This window comes from Penaeus chinensis, chromosome 37 (assembly GCF_019202785.1).
Source record: "Penaeus chinensis breed Huanghai No. 1 chromosome 37, ASM1920278v2, whole genome shotgun sequence".
In the NCBI taxonomy this organism is placed as follows: Eukaryota; Metazoa; Arthropoda; class Malacostraca; order Decapoda; family Penaeidae; genus Penaeus; species Penaeus chinensis.
This window is the reverse complement of record NC_061855.1, coordinates 24939359-24956858: the sequence shown is the minus strand read 5'-3', so window position 1 is coordinate 24956858 and position 17500 is coordinate 24939359. Positions and strand designations below refer to the sequence as shown.

At 36.4% G+C, this 17500-nt stretch overlaps 2 protein-coding genes across 3 annotated transcripts; one reads left to right on the top strand and one right to left on the bottom strand.

The window, feature by feature from the left end:
- Window positions 1–533: 533 nt before the first annotated feature.
- Window positions 534–5979, bottom strand: LOC125045626. 2 transcript variants are annotated; one of them, XM_047643014.1, is made up of 2 exons: window positions 4271–5979; window positions 534–1791 (listed from the first exon to the last, which is right to left on the bottom strand). In XM_047643014.1, the coding sequence occupies exon 1, from the start codon at window positions 5576–5578 to the stop codon at window positions 4721–4723; it is 858 nt and encodes a 285-aa protein (XP_047498970.1). In that variant the 5' UTR covers window positions 5579–5979; the 3' UTR covers window positions 534–1791; window positions 4271–4720. The 2 variants fall into 2 exon arrangements, with proteins under 2 accessions (XP_047498970.1, XP_047498971.1); XM_047643015.1 differs by having other exon boundaries at window positions 4392–5979.
- A 480-nt stretch (window positions 5980–6459) lies between these two features.
- Window positions 6460–12168, top strand: LOC125045437. The gene is made up of 8 exons (XM_047642684.1): window positions 6460–6616; window positions 7786–7866; window positions 8057–8219; window positions 8370–8535; window positions 9091–9320; window positions 9988–10125; window positions 10252–10443; window positions 10716–12168. The coding sequence occupies exons 1-8, from the start codon at window positions 6594–6596 to the stop codon at window positions 10833–10835; spliced, it is 1113 nt and encodes a 370-aa protein (XP_047498640.1). The 5' UTR covers window positions 6460–6593; the 3' UTR covers window positions 10836–12168.
- The last annotated feature ends 5332 nt before the right edge of the window (window positions 12169–17500 follow it).

Here is a 17500-nt window from a genome sequence, read left to right as displayed (position 1 = left end):
ATATATATATAAAAATGAATTATATCTATATGTAATATATATATATATACGCATACACACGCATACAGACATATGCGTGTGTTTGTGTCTGTATTCACAGACACACACACACACACGCGCACACACACACACACACACACGCACACACACACACTTTATCAGGATAGTGAATACCCATGAGAATTTCCTTTCTAATTTTCACAAAATATTATAGTACTTGTAGAATTTGTCACAGTAAAGCTCTGTAAATATCTATACATTTTTAACATTCTGTAAATTTTCTTCTATTGAAACACATATGTGTTAATATATATATATATATATATATGTATGTATGTATGTATATACATATATACATATATATACACATATATACATATTAACATATATACATATAAACACACACACATATATATTGGTTGTTACACTGGTAAATATAATACCTCATATGTGTACATAGGTAAATGCAAAAAGTTTAATTAATTTCATAAACATTTTATTGCATTTTTTGTTTTTTTTTAACAAATGCTTATAATTCAAAAGTATATAGAATTCTGTATGATACATAACAATTAACTATAGACAGATGTAAGTATAGGACAATTCCCTGAATGATTCCTTATAAAACTAATAACCATCTCTCATACTTCAGTTTTCTGGGAAGAGCATATTTCGACAGCCTGTTTATCAAAGCCATATTGATATATTACAGTCTGGTACCATCTTCCTCGCCTATGCATCACGATAGAAAAAAATGTAGGCAGGTATGCTAACCAATTATCCTTTTTGTATAGCCTACTACTAGCGGGTTTTGTGAGTGACACTATCGAAACATTATACTCAAAGTAGGCAGAGATGTCAGGAGTGTGATAACAAATTTTACAATGTTTATTATTTCAGCTAATTACATTCAATGATTGATGTGCCCAAAACACAAGCGTAAATGAGTTCGATTACCTTAAAACTCCAGTCGATTATAATTGCCGATGACAATTAACACAATATCATGAGCACAACTTTTAGCCTGAAGGTAAACTGTTAATAATTCATTGGCTTCGAACTATTCATCAACGTATATTCCAGCTTCCTCGACATACTGGGATACTTCCACAGAAAGCCTGCGACGTATTTTGTTGACTTTAACACCGACTTTCTCCCCTGGACAGTTATATAACGTTGCCAAATTAATGGTAGCGAGGAGGCAACACGAAGAGCAGAGAGAATAAAATTCGTAAGGTTAAATGAGGTCCAAGTCCCGGTTTCGAAATATGAACTGAGAATTGGGGCAGAAAGTTAATCATGTAGAAGATACACACAGGAGGAAATCGAAAATTAGCGTATTTATCCTTAATCTAATCACGAAACTTCATTATATCAGATTTAGTCATTACGTTGTGTTAGTCTTATACAGGTTTTGGAAGAACTTATCATAATCCGCATTGATTTACCTCGTTTTATTTTCAGGTGAATGAGCTGAATAATATGGCTTTAGATAAAGTGACATGTATATGGACCTTCGAACGTCGATCTTGGTATCACGTAAGATATCACAATCTTGAAAGATCCTTGATTCTTACACGACTTCACAAATTTGTAAGAAATATAAATTACAAGGTACACAGATATACACACACTTAACAATTGCTAGATTCCATAAGATGACAAAGTTTCCTGGACAGTGAGAAAAATAGACCCATATAGTAGAGTCTTGTGCAGGGAAGGGGAACACGGATCCCATTCATGACCTTCTTGTTGTACCAGATGGTGAAGCCGAAAAATGTGCTCTCCTCTCTGTTAAAAAGAAAATTAATTATAATAATGGACAGTAATGGTAAATGTACTTCAAGAAAAGGAACCGGAGGAATCTAGGCTAAGTTATTATCTCTGTGATATTCAAAAGGTAGTGGCCTATTTATCACGAGAGTTGCATATGTAAAACTGTATGAAGATAGATTCACATGTCAAAATAAATTGCCAAATTAATTATTATATATATGAGAACAATATTATGAGAGTACTAAACTAATCATAGCAATGGAAATGCTGACAGTGATCCTAATAACTGCATTATCATTTTTTTTTATTATTATATGTAATTATTCTTATCTAGGAATAACCAAAACATGGCCATAATACCTTGAAACAAAATGAAAACAGCGCAAACAATATTAAACAGATAAGGGCCAGGTTTCATCAAGGAAATTCATAAAAAAGTACAGACTATAACACAAGAGAAAAGCGTGAAAGGAAAGTATACACACCAAAAATCATATTCAAATTTGTAGATGAATGCGTTTCAATGCCTGGTGTTTGTTTTTAATCATAAATAAATCGAGAAGAAAATGGGTTAAGATTGTAGTAGAAAGACGAATACTTGAATTTGATCACAAGGATTGGACGCGGACAAATGTGATGTTATATAATAAACGTAATTTTCTGCCAAAAACAGTTATGATATACCGAATCCACATCAAACACAACCAAATAACGCCCATTGGGTTGATGTATACACGTAATGTACACTGTGTAACAAAGCACAAGATAAAGCAAAAGTGATACTGCTTAACCATTTCAGAGTAGCCTACAAAAAGTACAGAGTAAAAAAAAAAAAAAATCATCGTTAATTCTTTACTTCCAGATTGTATGCAGGGACATCGTAATGAACTTAAGTACCAGACGATGATCACAGGCCCTTGTTTTTAACAGTCTGTGTTACATCGGGGAAGTAACTTCTGATGAGATTTCGTATAGCTACCTGTGAAATTAAGATTTTTTTTTTTTTTAATATGGGGGCGCATACACACTTTTAGCCTTTGAAATATAAGTTTTACGTAATCAATCATGGGAAGAAAAAAGGACATGACCTTTTCAAGATTTTCTAGCAAGGACCTAGTAGAAAAAAAGGAAAAAGTTTTCTTCTGATTATATTTTAACGCCATAGGTAGAACATTTAAGGACAGAGATACACCACAATCGACACCCCTGCCCCCCTTCAGAAGGTGAATGACAGCAGTCATGTGGACGGAAGTGTATTCACCGGTTATTCGTTTATTTTAGGCGGGAGTGAAAGCATTTTTACCACAAAAGAGAAAGTTTGTGCGACATGACATCACCAGATCGTTTATACGGACAGATAATCCAACCCTTGCTTTTTTTTTTTCTCTCTTATCTCTCACATCACTTGAAACACGTTTTCGATTCATGAAAGAAGAATGTTCCAAAATAAAGGCCTCAGTAACTCCTCTCAAGAAAACCGCAATTGCAGAGCTAAATCTTGACACAAACACTGAACACCCGGCTGAACTGTGTGTGTGTGTGTGTGTGTGTGTGTGTGTGTGTGTGTGTGTGTATTTGTTCATTCGGGTTATCATAATACAAACAAATCACTCTGACGTACAGTTAGTGGTGCGACTGCTAAATGTAGATATCGTGAGTTTGTGTTTGTGTGTGTGTGTGTGTGTGTGTGTGTGTGTGTGTGTGTGTGTGTGTGTGTGTGTGTGTGTGTGTGTGTGTGTGTGTGTGTGTGTGTGTATAGATGTGTTTGTGTGTTTATATATATATATATATATATATATATATATATATATGTATGTGTGTTTGTGTGTTTATATATATATATATATATAGGTGTGTGTGTAATTATAATATATAGTTAATAATATATCATAATTCGTATTAATACATTATAATATGTAAATACATACTTATTTATTTATTCACGTTATCACTACACAAGTAAACCACTCATCAAATGCAAAGGTAGTGATGCCAGCATAGCAAGTACGATCGCTATATGTAGCAAACCCGTGACTTCGAAATCATAAAAGAAAATATTGATTCTACGAGAAAATTCATAATTAATTTTGTAGAATGATTGGCACTTTATATGAAAAAGACATATAGTTCGAGACATGCTTAAATAACATAATAATAATAATAATGAATATAATAAGCAGTGTCATCTCCCTGTCAGATCATGATCAACGGTATCCTACACCATTGTTTTGTGTAATTACTTTTAAAGTATAACGTGGAAAAATCTTCATATTAACTATATTAAGTAAACTATGATGAGAAAATAGATAAGGATTTATCACTCACACACTCACACACACACACACACACACACACACACACACACACACACACACACACACACACACACACACACACACACACACACACACATATATATGCTCTAAATATTGTATCTGAACTTACTTGGCCTGATTTGAAAGGATGCTAGGTTAAAACTTCATTGACTACTTACTTTCTCATCTTTCGAGAAAATCGCCCGAAGTTTCATGTCAGTGTGTCGACACTGTCAAGTAGGGGAAGGAAAATGACTCAGATCCACATCTGACTGAATTCCATTCATTACGACGACTCACCAATATTTTTTACGCGGTTACAGATCAAGGTAAAGTCTATTCGTGGACTATCAACTAATTCCGGGTGCAATAAACACAAATGCACATACATACGTGTGAATTGTATCTCAATGCTAGATTATTTGTCAGCCGACAGACAGCATATAATACATGCTTTTTTCACATTCCCAAATTGGTTCCAGGAATGTGATCATGGTTCACAATATTAGGGATATTGTGTTTTTAGCTCTCTCCGTCCGACATATATTGTGTTATTACGCATTTTACATATTAATGTAGAATAACTGTATTATTTATATACATATTCTGGTGCCTTGAATAACCCTTGGCTAGGGCTTTTGGTGCCTGCCTCGGCCACCTTCTCGCTTCAGGGCTTTTATGACACAAAGTGCGAGTTCCATATCTTCTTTCTTTCTGGCCTCGGGGTTCCTTTTCTTTTTCTTCATGCCCATCGTTGTTCCAGTGACTTTATTTTGCACGTCTTGATTCTCCTCCGGCAGTACCCCACTGACTACATTTTCCTCGTCTAGGCTATTTTCTGTGTTTTCTGCGTCCTGTCGTGTTGAAGGTTCCTCGGAGTCCACAGATGCAGAACCGGCGGTGGCCAAAGCTAAGCTCTGATCCTCTCCATTCGAGAATTTTTTGGCTCCATTGTTCTTCATTCCTTTTGAAAGGCTTTGAGGGTTTTCTTTTGTCGTGCATATATTATCTTCATTAACAGCAGTATTCTCCAATGATATTGCTTCACCTGTTTGGCGAATGGAGTCGGCTAACTCCTGAAACTGCTGTGCCAACTTGGCACGGGAGTCGTAAAGCGTGGCCATCGTGTCATTCATTTCAGTCTTCATTTTCTCAAACATTGCTTCCGTGCCCTTTAATTCAGCCTTCAACCCCTTCACAGTATCATGCACTCCAATTATCTGTACAAACGCTTTCTGCAACAACTGCGTCAACCTCAGGAGTGCTGGCTCCACATTTTCTCCAGATATAGTTTCGCTGCACATAGCCTGGTTTCCTACGAAATGACATTGCAACGGCTCTTCCCAGCTCTTCAGGGCTGCATTTACCCCATCTATTTCAGATCCGGCTCCGGCATCCCTTGCCTGGTTCTCCACGGAAGGACTTTCCGATCGTGCCCGTCCTTTTGGAACAGTACCATCGCCCGCTGTGGTGTCTCCTATCTCCATGGTTATGAGTATGATCCTTTATAATTCCCTTTTGAAAATTCAGTGTCACTATATGTCGTCTTCTAAATTCATATGGTATCAGTGATTTTTTTCGGTTTCAAAACGTCCATTCTCTTCATAGTAGTAGCACTGACGGTCACTTGGGTTCTTCCCTAGTCCATTCTATATATTCGACTCGAGAAAGCACTCACTGCCACTGTCGGTGGGACTCCCCGTGACACCACATTCACTCCACTTTCACATTAAAATTCTCCGAGGGCTACGTCGTTCTTGATTTTACTGTATTCTTTTTTATATTGTCTACACTGTGCATTACGTTATATATTACGATCTACTGCACCAAATTCATTCCATTTATAAGACTCATATTCAATTCGCGTCTTAGGGATACGTGAACCTGTTCTCTGTACGACCTCAGAGAACACTGGGAGATATCCAAGACTACCTGAGGGCCTCAAAAAAAAAGAACTCCAACCTAGGTATTAATAGTTGCCAGCGGTGAATAACGCGATCACGTTTGCGAATTTGTCACGGTCATTTTATAATATTTATATCTTTTTATTCAAGATCTGTGGTTGCGATATATTTTGTGTGGATATAATTACCAAGACTCTAATATTATGATCAGTACTACTACAGAGGCCTATTTCTCGCGGAAGTAGCTGTTAAAGACTTCAATAGAAATTCCCATACATGGAGTATGGCATGCCGAGTCTAGGATAGCAGAGAGTTGCTAAATACATTCGTAATGTAATTTAGAAATGACGGACGGCTTTCTCTGTGACTCTTTTTCATATTATTCGACTGTATCACTTGAACAAGTCTGTATTAAACACAGGAGTCTTTATAAACGCCATGCCATACCCATCAGCGAAAATCCGCTACACTGGCAACACTTTGAGGAAAAAGATAACAAAAATGACAGGCAGTGTCAGTTTCAACACCACGAACTAAGAAAAAGATTCCTGTCATAGAGCTTAAACTCGCATTCTTGTCGTTTGCATACTTATAGAAAATGGATCGAGAAAGAATTGAAGGGTGAGTAGAACACGCTCATGCCATACATTAGTAATAATTAAACAACTTAACTTTCAGATTTACGATCTGTGAAAAAGTTTGTGAAAATTTAAAGGATTGTGAATCAGTAAATGGGAAAGTGTCATCACTATCTTTTATTATTTATATATACCATATATCATTGATAACCTTGTTAGCATAATAAAGATAATGGGAGGTAGTAAATGATCTTGTGGAACACCAGCAACATGATAATTGTAACTATATTATATTACAAATTCGTTTGCAATTGCATATCATCGACATTTGGGTGCCACTGCACTAATGTTTTAAGAAGTTTATGATAGTTGAATAAGGAAGGTGCATATTGGGATAGACATATGTAGAGCCTTAGAGGAACCCAACTGTCAGTATGTTATTATAGGATTACGCTGCCCAAGGCAATTAAATCCCTCAAGCAAAGAACAGCCATCTGATTGATAATGGATGTGCACATTTTACCCTCTCAGTTCTTCAATGGGCTGAGACATATGCAGATAGAACCTGTTTTTTGGTGCACTTTTATCAATCTTACCCTTCTGCCAGTGGCCTTGCACCCATTGACGTGACTCCCACACCAATCACTGCTAGGGTAAAGGCAAACAAACCACCATATATGATCATACAAGATAGAACTTGTAAACCTCCGTTGGAATGTAAAGTTTGATATAGAGCCAGCCCACACTCTGTCATACCAGAATATATGGGGTAGAGGGCTTAAAGGTAAAATTGAAATATATTGATACACAAGAAATTTGTAATTTTCAGTTTAATAACATCATTCCTCCCTCAGTGTGTAGTATGTGTATATATAATGCCTAAGTAAAGATTTTCTGGAACAGTTCAATCTAAAATTAGTAGTAATTTCATGGCATCAGTAACCACTATGGGGTGGATATTTAACCCTGTGATAGAGCACATAAAATGAGGTGATATTAGTAATCACTAGGTTCCATACCAATTTTACTCCTGTCTAACAAAGATCTAATTAGTTTTTGAAAGAGATGTGGCTTTTGTATTTTGGTATTGAATGGAAGATTGAAAAAATAGCTGAAGCCATGAGTAAGGCACTTGAGATTTAATATCCTTTAATCATTTTACTCATATACTCTTTGTATCCCTATCACTACAAAAAGTTGTACATTTTTCAGAATGAAGCCTCACACTGCTGAGGCATTAGAAAGCTTACTGCGGCACAATGCTGCAAGTGAAATTGAAGAAGAAGAACGAAGGTAAAATACGGTTTAGTCAAAAACATTGTGATTTGCTTGATAGGAAGTTTTATGCTTGAATTATGAATGTTACTGATACAGGAAAACATCATGATTATACAACTCAATGTTTCAAACAGTTTATAGTTTAAAGAGTCTCACCTTTATCCCCTCTTGTTTTTAACGTTTTTAATTTATCCAAATTTTACAGAATGTACAGATGGATTGATGACACTATTGGTATTAATTTCTGGGAATTTAGAAAAAGAAATCATGCCCTCCTCAGCTATTTTGAAATATGTGAAGACGTCAGTTATTCTGAGGGTTGGAAAAACTTTGCAGAAAAATTGGGGCTTGACTTCACAAATATACAGGCAAGTGATTTCATTCTCTAGTCATCTTTTCAATTTGTCATAGTTCATCTATATATATTTTCCCCTTTGATTATTTTTTTAATTGTTTTTTTGACATAGAGAATTTATTAAAGTTTTGATCAGTATTAATATATCTGTTAATGTTTTCAGCACTGTGAGAAATTTTGTGGTCAAGCAGGGCCAACAAAAGCAGTACTTGACAGACTAGAAAGTAAAAAAGAATACATTGGATTAACACTGAAAGAAGTCCTGGCTGTGCTGAAGGATCTTGGGCAACACGATATCTTACGAAGAGTCAGTTGGCAGGAAGGCATAAGTAAGATCCTTGGAGTTTGTATAGACATCAGGTTTCAGATTTAAGGACATTTACTTCTTAGAGTAGTAAATGAGATTTCAAGAGGATAGATACTCAACATAAGTCTTCAGCAGTTTTTTTCTCAGTAATATGTAGCCCTAGAACACCTTACTCATATATGGTCATGAAAACTTGTAAATTATATCAGGCATCAAGACCTAGTTCAATACTTTATCTTTCACTAAATAGGAAAAGTAAATAAATGCATCACATGACACATCACAACTTTATTGGCTATACTGAAAATGTATACATTCTGGAAGCAATGTAGTATGGAATTCATTCATTTAATCTCAAATAGATTATAGATTTTTTTATCAAGAAGGCATACAAGTAGGAAATGTTTGAAGTTTAACAAAAACTTACATAACAGAACATATAGACTATATCTGTAATTCCTGCAATACTTCATCAGTATTGTTCAATTTTGTTTTTACATTTGGAATTTATGAAGCCATTCACTGAAAATACTTGACATAATAATATAGTGCATGGAATTCTGTTTTTCTTTCAAAGGTAAGTTTGAGAAAGTCCAGAATGTGCCAGCTGCAATCAAAGAAGGCTATGAAGATACTGTGCCTGCAACCTTCTCATTGGATATAAAACGAGGATGTGAAACCTTGGTATGCTCAGCAAATGAAGGAAGGGTAAATGAAAGCATCATAAGAAGAGACTCCCCTCCACAGGCATGCCAAGTGAAGATTTTGATGGTCTTTGCTTCTGATGCCAGACGGGAAGCTTTAGAGGTAGTTTTGTTTATGAGGTGATTGAGGTTGAAGTTTTTGTAACAGATGTCAGTACAGTAGCTTTGAAACATGGGACTTTATTTCCTGCCATAAAGCTTTCATAAATGTTTCATTTTTCTGATACTTCTATGTCATATGCTATTAATATTGATCTTAAGTTAAGTCCTAAAGCCACTTGTATTTAAAAGAATGTGGTTCTAACTTTTTAAGCTGGAAGATTATATACAGTTATATTTTCTAGCATAGATTCAATTTTTGCAAAAAATTTTCATTTTCATATTTAATTTTTAATGATTTGCTGATTTTCTCTTTATTTTTGTAGAGCTCTCCACCACCTTTCTTTTATCTTCTTAACGTCCTTTCAGACCCTCCCTTTTTTTTATTAATTCACCTCTACTACACCTCTGTAGATATTAACTATTCTACTAGTTGATGTATTCCTCGTTGTAGTATTTGAATATGAATTATTTATTCGTGTTCTTGACCATGTAAAAAATATCACACATTTTTATGAGTTTCATATCATAGCAGTGTTATTATGTTTATATCATATTGAAAGATCATCTTCACATATTGCCAGAGTATTTTTTTCAAATTTTGTAAGGTTAAGTGGTGTATGTGCATCAGGGCAAGGCTTCATGAATTTTTAATATAGCTTTGGTATTAGGTGGTGGAGCAGTTACGGAACCCCTTGACTTCAAGAGGCAGGGTTGGAGTGCTATTGCTGATGGGGGATGTTGCTTCCACTGTTGCCGCTAATTTACGGGTGGACCCTCACAACAGTATCCACAAATGGTTCAAACAGGTAATGAAAAATGTCTCTGAATATGGGACATTTTAATTTTCATTTTACTATTATTATTCATATAATTCTATAAATTGTGTACATAATTGGTTCAATTTCATATATAGCATGTACATATTTTTTCAGGTCAGGTTTGTTGTCCCAGTGCTTTCCCCGCAGTTCCTAAAACAGATACAGAATCGTGATAGGAGCAACCAGTGCATTGAGGAGAAGATATACAACAGATTTGTGTATCGTTTGACTCTTGATGACTATGTGGCCAATATGAGTCGTAACACCAAGTGCAGGCCACTCTATCCTAGTTGCTATCACAAGGAGGTAAGCAGTTTATCATTTACAAAATTCATAAAATTAAATATCAAAACTGCCATAGAGATTAAAAATCATACTCCTAATTTGAAGTGATGAAGATACAACTGAATGGATGAGCTGTCTACTTCAGTCTGTGGATTTTTAATGCATTTTGTAAATATTGGATATAAAAATATTTTTCAAAGACATTCTGGTGAAAAACTGGGTTGTAAATAATTCCATTTATAACTCTAATTACTAAATCTAATTACTAAAGCAATGGTATTCATGTATTTCAGGTTGTTGATAGTGAGCTTGTTAGAGGAAATGGACTGCTACAGATACACTGGAACTGCTCTTCAAAGGACAGTGTTGAACAGTTTGCAGAACTTTTAATTGATGAAGCAAAATATCTGTGACTGTGTGCGTGAATCAAGTTTTTGTTAATTGTTATATGAAAATACAAAAAATTACTTTAGAAGTTTAGATGTAATATGTTTTGGGGAGTAAGAAATACCATTCATATATATGGTAGATCTGGGTTAGCATTTACTGTAAACATTATGTATAATTCTTATATGAGAATAACAAGATTGGAAAATAGGGTGATATATATATTATATGTGTGTGTGTGTGTATGTATGTATTATATATATGATAAAGCTTAGTATTTGAATCAAATGATCAAAGTGAGATACATAGCAAGACTGTGTCATGGTTATGGTTATTTTTAATTTTTTAATGAGTAAGATGTGATTGCCTGAAAGGTTTACAATTGAATGCAGTCTTCATACTGAAAATATTTAAAAGGGATTTCTCATTATTTTCTTGAGTTTTAAATATTGCATGCATTTATAATGTTACCTGATCATAGCATTTTACATTTCTACATTCAGTACAGTAACATTGCATTTAGTATTTAGTAGAATTTAAGTGCTATTTGAACAGAACATGACAAGAATTACATATTCTAGTTCTCATGAAAATCAAAACTCTCTATCTGTCTGTCATTCTTTCACTGTTTGCTCATCTTTCTGCCAACAGATTGTAACGTTTCTGAAAATTGAACGAAAATATCACTTCAGCACGACAGAATATTTGTTAAGCATTAGACTCTTAACCCATTGCTTTTAGAATGTACTATTTTTTGCAATAAATATATTCTTATATCCACCAAGTAGTCAATTAGTAAGCCTTATGCTATTGCTAAATTGCTGTTTCCTCTTCTATTTTTCTTTCTTTCTTTCTTTTTTAATGCTGTTAATAGTGTTGGCATTGTTATTTTTATTATTTACATTATCATTGGTATAATGTTATTAGAATACCAATAACAGTAAAGAAATAATCTTTAAAAGGTCAATAAAATATGTAAACAAATGAGATAGGTAGGACTAATAAATGACTCCTTGGTGACTAACTACTTGTAGAGCTATCTACAGGTAGCATCTACATTCTTTGAAGTTATTCTTTGAAGTTATATGTCTGTTACACAGCAACAGACATATATCAAGTTTTCTGGTATATTACACCAAATTCATTGGATGTTGAAAGCGTGCAACAATATGTAGGTGTGGGTGGATGGATGGATGAATGCATATGTATACACATGAATGTACGGATGGATAAGCATGTTTTTCTCTACTCTATGTACAAACTTTGGTATTTTAAAGTGGAACAGAACAGTAACAGTATTCAATATAATATGGAAAGGTAATTTGTAAATTTCAAATAAAGGAATCTCAGGAAACAAAACAGTGGTTTATTTCCAAGGTGGGTTTTTGGGTTTGTTTTTTTTATTAAAGGGGACATTTCTTTTTCAGATTTTTATTTTAGTGGGGGAGTCATTTCTTGTATTAACTTCAATTTTTTGTTTTACCTTGTTGAGATCTGAAGACTTTTTTAACCCATTCACCCTGGATTATCTTCTGTCCCCTGTAGTTTTTGGTGATTTTTGTTATATACAGATGGCTCCACATGTGCTCAGCCAGCAAGGAGTTTATTAGGCCCTAGATACCAACCCCGATTTTCCCATTCCTTGAATTGGCGGGAAAATGTGTTAATACCATTGCTATCGATACTGTTATTATTGTTATTGATGTTATGATCATTAAATTGTCATTAGAATATTTTAGACAATGAAATGATACAAAAGACCCTTTCCTGAAGTGAAGGAAAAGGGTAAACAGGTGAGATAGGTAATTCTGTTAACTGGCTATTTGGTGATTAAGAACTTGTAGAGCCATGTAAATACAATAAATAAACGTGTAGTACAGTGGGCAACTGGGCATGGCATGTATTCTTGCCACATGGGGCGAATGGTTTAATTGATCTTTTATATTTTTTGCTTTAGTCAGAAAAATATGAATAGTGCATTTTCTTTGCTATTATAGCAACATCATTTTCTATTCTGGTATTTCACAATATAACTCAACAAATATGTTATTAAAAAAAAAAAAAAGACATGATCACATTTCTTGCTTTAATGTGGGAAAAACATTAAAGGGAATATAGGCTCCCGTATCTTCAACTAGTGTCTTCCTGAATAAATTAATAGTTCCAACATCCCTAATCAAAACTTGGAACTTAGATAAGATCAGGAAATGAGATATTTGCACTTCAGTGATTACAAATTCTTATCTTATTCATCCCATCCCTGTTATTGTGGGGGGCATAGGAGACAGGGACTGGGGCCAACCAATTTTGCATGGTCTTTTCTTCTCTCCCTTTCCTTTCCCTTCTCTTCTCCAGTCCCTTCTACTGTCCACTTCGTATGGTGTAAGAGCTGTGTTGATTGATGAAAGAAAGGATTTGTGTCAATCCTGAACGGCCTCGGTGAACCATCGGCAAAGGGACTCTGAGGTGTAATCCTTTCTCTTCTCCATATATTTCCTCACACCCAACATCCTCTACACCATCTCCTCCTCCTGTACAGTCTTCCTCATTTTCTATTATTTCTTCTATTATTACCACTCTTCATCCTTAATGCCTTATACTACCTCCACCTCCAGAGATCTTTTTTAGTACTACTCTTAGCCATTCAAGTAGGATCGACTTTTTGTGATTCCCCTTTATCCCTAACTATGACAATACCATCCTCTTTCAAAAACATCTAAAAAACAAGTAGGCAGAGTTTCCGACCGATCGTTCACGCCTGGCAACCCTATCTTTACCCAGCTTCACTCTTCCCTGAACACTTGTACCGGAACAGTTTCCATATTCGCGGCTGATTGCCCTGTCTACGGCAATAATTGGTCAGACAGTGAAAACGCCTTGCTTGCGTGCCTCGTTGACTATGATGCAGTATCACAATAGCGTTACACTATTCCACCCAGAGCCCGCCAATATGGCGAAGATAACCTTCCGTAGAGATGACCTTCCCCATGAAATTTATATTGGCGGAGAATCCTTCCGTCTGACCACACCGACCCCTCCCCCATCAATGTTGGAAATGACGTTTTCATCACCATGCCAAGCACTGTCGCTCCACAACCCGCTGCCCACGATGTGCCCAACCTGGTCTTGACCGTTCAAAATGCTGTGCACAATCACGCACGTGTGTCATTTGTGGTGGCTCCCATAATGTACTCTTTAGGAGCTGCCCTGCCTACAAGTTCGAGTTAGAGGTAGCAGTTCTTAGGTTCATACTAGGAGCAAGGTCAGATAGGAAGCACGGCAACGAGATTTTTCTCTCGCTACCAATCCAACGTTGTCCGCTCCACTCCTCTCCCTCTTTCCCAAAGTGTCTCAATATCTCTTCCTCCTGCTCCTGGCGTTCCCACTTCTACCCCCTACCTCTCCCAGTCAAATTCTTTTGCTATTCTAAATCCATTTCTGCAATTTCCCCGTGCCTACCTCTCTTTCTCGTTCTCCCCATCGTATCAGACAACCCAAAAGCTTAACCCCATCTTCTACACCGACTTCTTCCTTTGCTCCTCAGACGCCTGTCCCTCTTCTCCCCCTCATAAAAAAAAATATATATATATATATATATATATTTTTTTTTTCAGACTTCCCAGCTTAACTCCCCTCAAGAAAGTCTTGAGAACATTCAAACCTTCCTAACCATGACCCAAGAGAACATTCCTCTCCCTCATCAATCTCTCTACTCCCATTTCCTCTACAGTCAAAATGATTGCTGACATCCATCCTTATCCTCCAATTGTTCCCTCTATCCCTCTTCCTCCCACTTACTCTCTCCCAACACACCCCATCCACCCCTTCTCCATCTGCACCGCTCCGCTTCTTTCCCCATTATCCCTTCCGCTCCATCCTGGTTGCTTGCGTTACTCTTTTTTGTCACAAGTGTCCTTCCCTGGGTCCTTTCCTTCTTGCCGTTCTTCCTGATACTTCACATTTCTTTGTCCCTTGTCTCTTTCCCATGTTTCTCTCCTCCTACTTCTCCGACACCCATTACTACCCTTACTTCCCGCTGATCGCTTCATAATAGTTCCTCTCTCTGTCCCTCACATTTTATTCTCCCTTCCCCGCTTTATTTGCAACCCTACCTCTGCTTTTCCTAACACGTCCTCTCTTCCCCGACCTCGCAAACCTTTTGGACATCCCCCACTTTTTCCTGACAACTTTTTATCTTTCCTTGGACGGATAGATCCCTCTATTTGATCTAATCGCTCTTCACCCTTAACCCTCTTTCCTCCTTTTACTGATTCCCACCTTATCCCATTTGTTCACCCTTTTTACTAGCATACTGTCATGCAGTACAGTACGAATTTTGACATCTAATACATTTTGTTTTAGTTCTAAATAAAACTTCACATTTTTGCAACAATACTCTAACATAGTGCTACATGACTTTTGATGTCGTACACATTTATTTGATAAAACCATTAACCAACCATTATATCCTGCAGTTTGTGATTTTGGTTGTGGCTTATATGATTTTTCAGTAAGAGTTGAAATATTTAACCCTATTTTTGGGAGGCTGTACCTCAGACTAGAAAAAAGTAGCTGTCTAGCACACACAACCCAGAGCAGGACTGACCACGCTTGGATACTTTCCACCCTGCATATGGGTTCAGTGCACTATGGCAATAATAGTTGAATAGTACAGACAAATGGAGTGTTATAGAAATATATACTCGTAGTATTTCCATCATCTTTTATCTTCCTCGGATAAATAAACAGCTGATGTGTTCGTTTCAGCTTATGTATACTTGTTTTGAAGAGAGTCATCGGGGGGGGGGGGGGGACTGAATATCCAGTACCCATATAGATAATAGGCATTGGAGTTGTAGAAAAATATATATTCTTTTGATTTTATGCATTATCAGTGAAAAGGCAAAGATAGAGAGAGTGGAATGAAGTCTAAATTGCTATCTCTAAGGTCAGTCCTACATTCATCAGTCAAATATGACAACCAGAGCAGGTTGAAGAATAATTTTTTTCACTTTTGGGAAGTTCGTCTTCTCCCTGTGTGGGTACCCTCCAAGAAGTTGCAAAGTACTGTTACCTACACGACAGCAAATATATGAGATTTTTCTTAATGAATTCACTCCTCAAACCTTACAGAGATAGACAATATCATCCTTACATATATATATATATATATATATATATATATATATTTATATATGTATATACACATATGTGTGTGTGCGTGCGTGCGTGCGTGCGTGCGTGCGTGCGTGTGTGTGTATGTGTGTGTGTGTGTAGAGAGAGAGAGAGAAGAGAGAGAGAGAGAGAAGAGAGAGAGAGAGAGAGAGAGAGAGAGAGAGAGAGAGAGAGAGAGAGAGAGAGAGAGAGAGAGAGAGAGAGAGAGAGAGAGAGGATTTTCCATGTTAGCTGCAGGTGAGTGAGACTATGATGGTGGAATTAAATCAAACAGGTTTTGTTTCATCCTAGTGTCTGAAGCGTGAAGAAGCACTGAAGAAATCCGACTCGTGTCGTCGGCTGACGCATAACTGTCGCTGTGAGTAAACTAGTTATATCCGTTTCATATTACTAATATATGTATGCTAATGTTATTCTATGTATCTACAGTTACATGCTACATAATTTACATAATCTTGTTTATCACGTACATATCTTCTCACACACATACATATACATGTATATACGCATGTTCAGTCTTTTATCTGTTTATTCAACACTTCCCACGCTAGAAATACAATAGTGTGTCCTCTTTCCCCTTCCGCGTGAGCTATGCGTTGCTGTAGTACTTCCTTCGTTAGCACCGATCGTCACATGCTACGAGTAAATTCGTGATTTGTAGCTATCGTTAGACCACTGCTTAAGAAGACAGCCAGACTTCCTTCAGGAAACCAAGGAGTCTCATTCCAACATCATTACTCTTTTAATAAAGGAATCAAGACATCTTAGTTGTCTAAGTTCACCATTCACCGTCAGCAGGGCGAATCGTGTGAGCAGTTACATTAGAATGCACATAAGAAATCTCGTTCTCGAGCCCAAGGTCTATTATCAGGGATGTCCAACGTTCGGCCCGCGGCACGTTTGCTATGGCAGTCTTACAGTCGGCCGGTTTACATGATTAATTAAGCAGCCCTTCGTCTTTTAAGATTATTACTAACAGTCTTACAGTTTTTTTCTTCTTTAATATTGTTACCATCATCATCATACTGACTTAATAAGATGTGGTTTTGATGTATTCATGATTAACTGGCCCGCACACACACCATTAAATATTAGAAGTATAATTAGTCAAATGTACAAGCACTGCCCTGCATAACACCGTGTATCTCAAACCATGTCAAAGTAAACCATCGTCTAGGAAAAAATATATTTGATATAATGAGAAATTTAAAACCTCGAAGTCTTAAACGCTGAGGAGGACATTAAGGCCATTACACCTTTCACGTCTCAGAGCTCTGTCATCCATATTAACTGTCGTAATTCCATCGGGTAAACGCTGTTTGCTCACTCTTATTTAATTCCAATCATCTTTGTAAATCGAGATATTGTTTGGCGCACAGACGAACTGAATTATAAGACGGCTAATAATGTATACGACACGAACAGTCAAACTTTACTGTGAAGATTTCTCGCCCTTGTTGCCCCCCAAAGTTAAAGAGCAGTATCTGGAAAATCATGGTTTTGAGAAAATTAGTTT

Bases quoted from the DNA above. Each gene is read 5' to 3' on its own strand.
- LOC125045626 (XM_047643014.1), bottom strand. From the start codon at position 5,578: ATGGAGATAGGAGACACCACAGCGGGCGATGGTACTGTTCCAAAAGGA.
- LOC125045437 (XM_047642684.1), top strand. From the start codon at position 6,594: ATGGATCGAGAAAGAATTGAAGG. The intron at 6,617-7,785 runs GTGAGTAGAACA...TACATTTTTCAG, and splicing joins GATCGAGAAAGAATTGAAGG to AATGAAGCCTCACACTGCTG. The intron at 10,126-10,251 runs GTAATGAAAAAT...ATATTTTTTCAG, and splicing joins TCCACAAATGGTTCAAACAG to GTCAGGTTTGTTGTCCCAGT.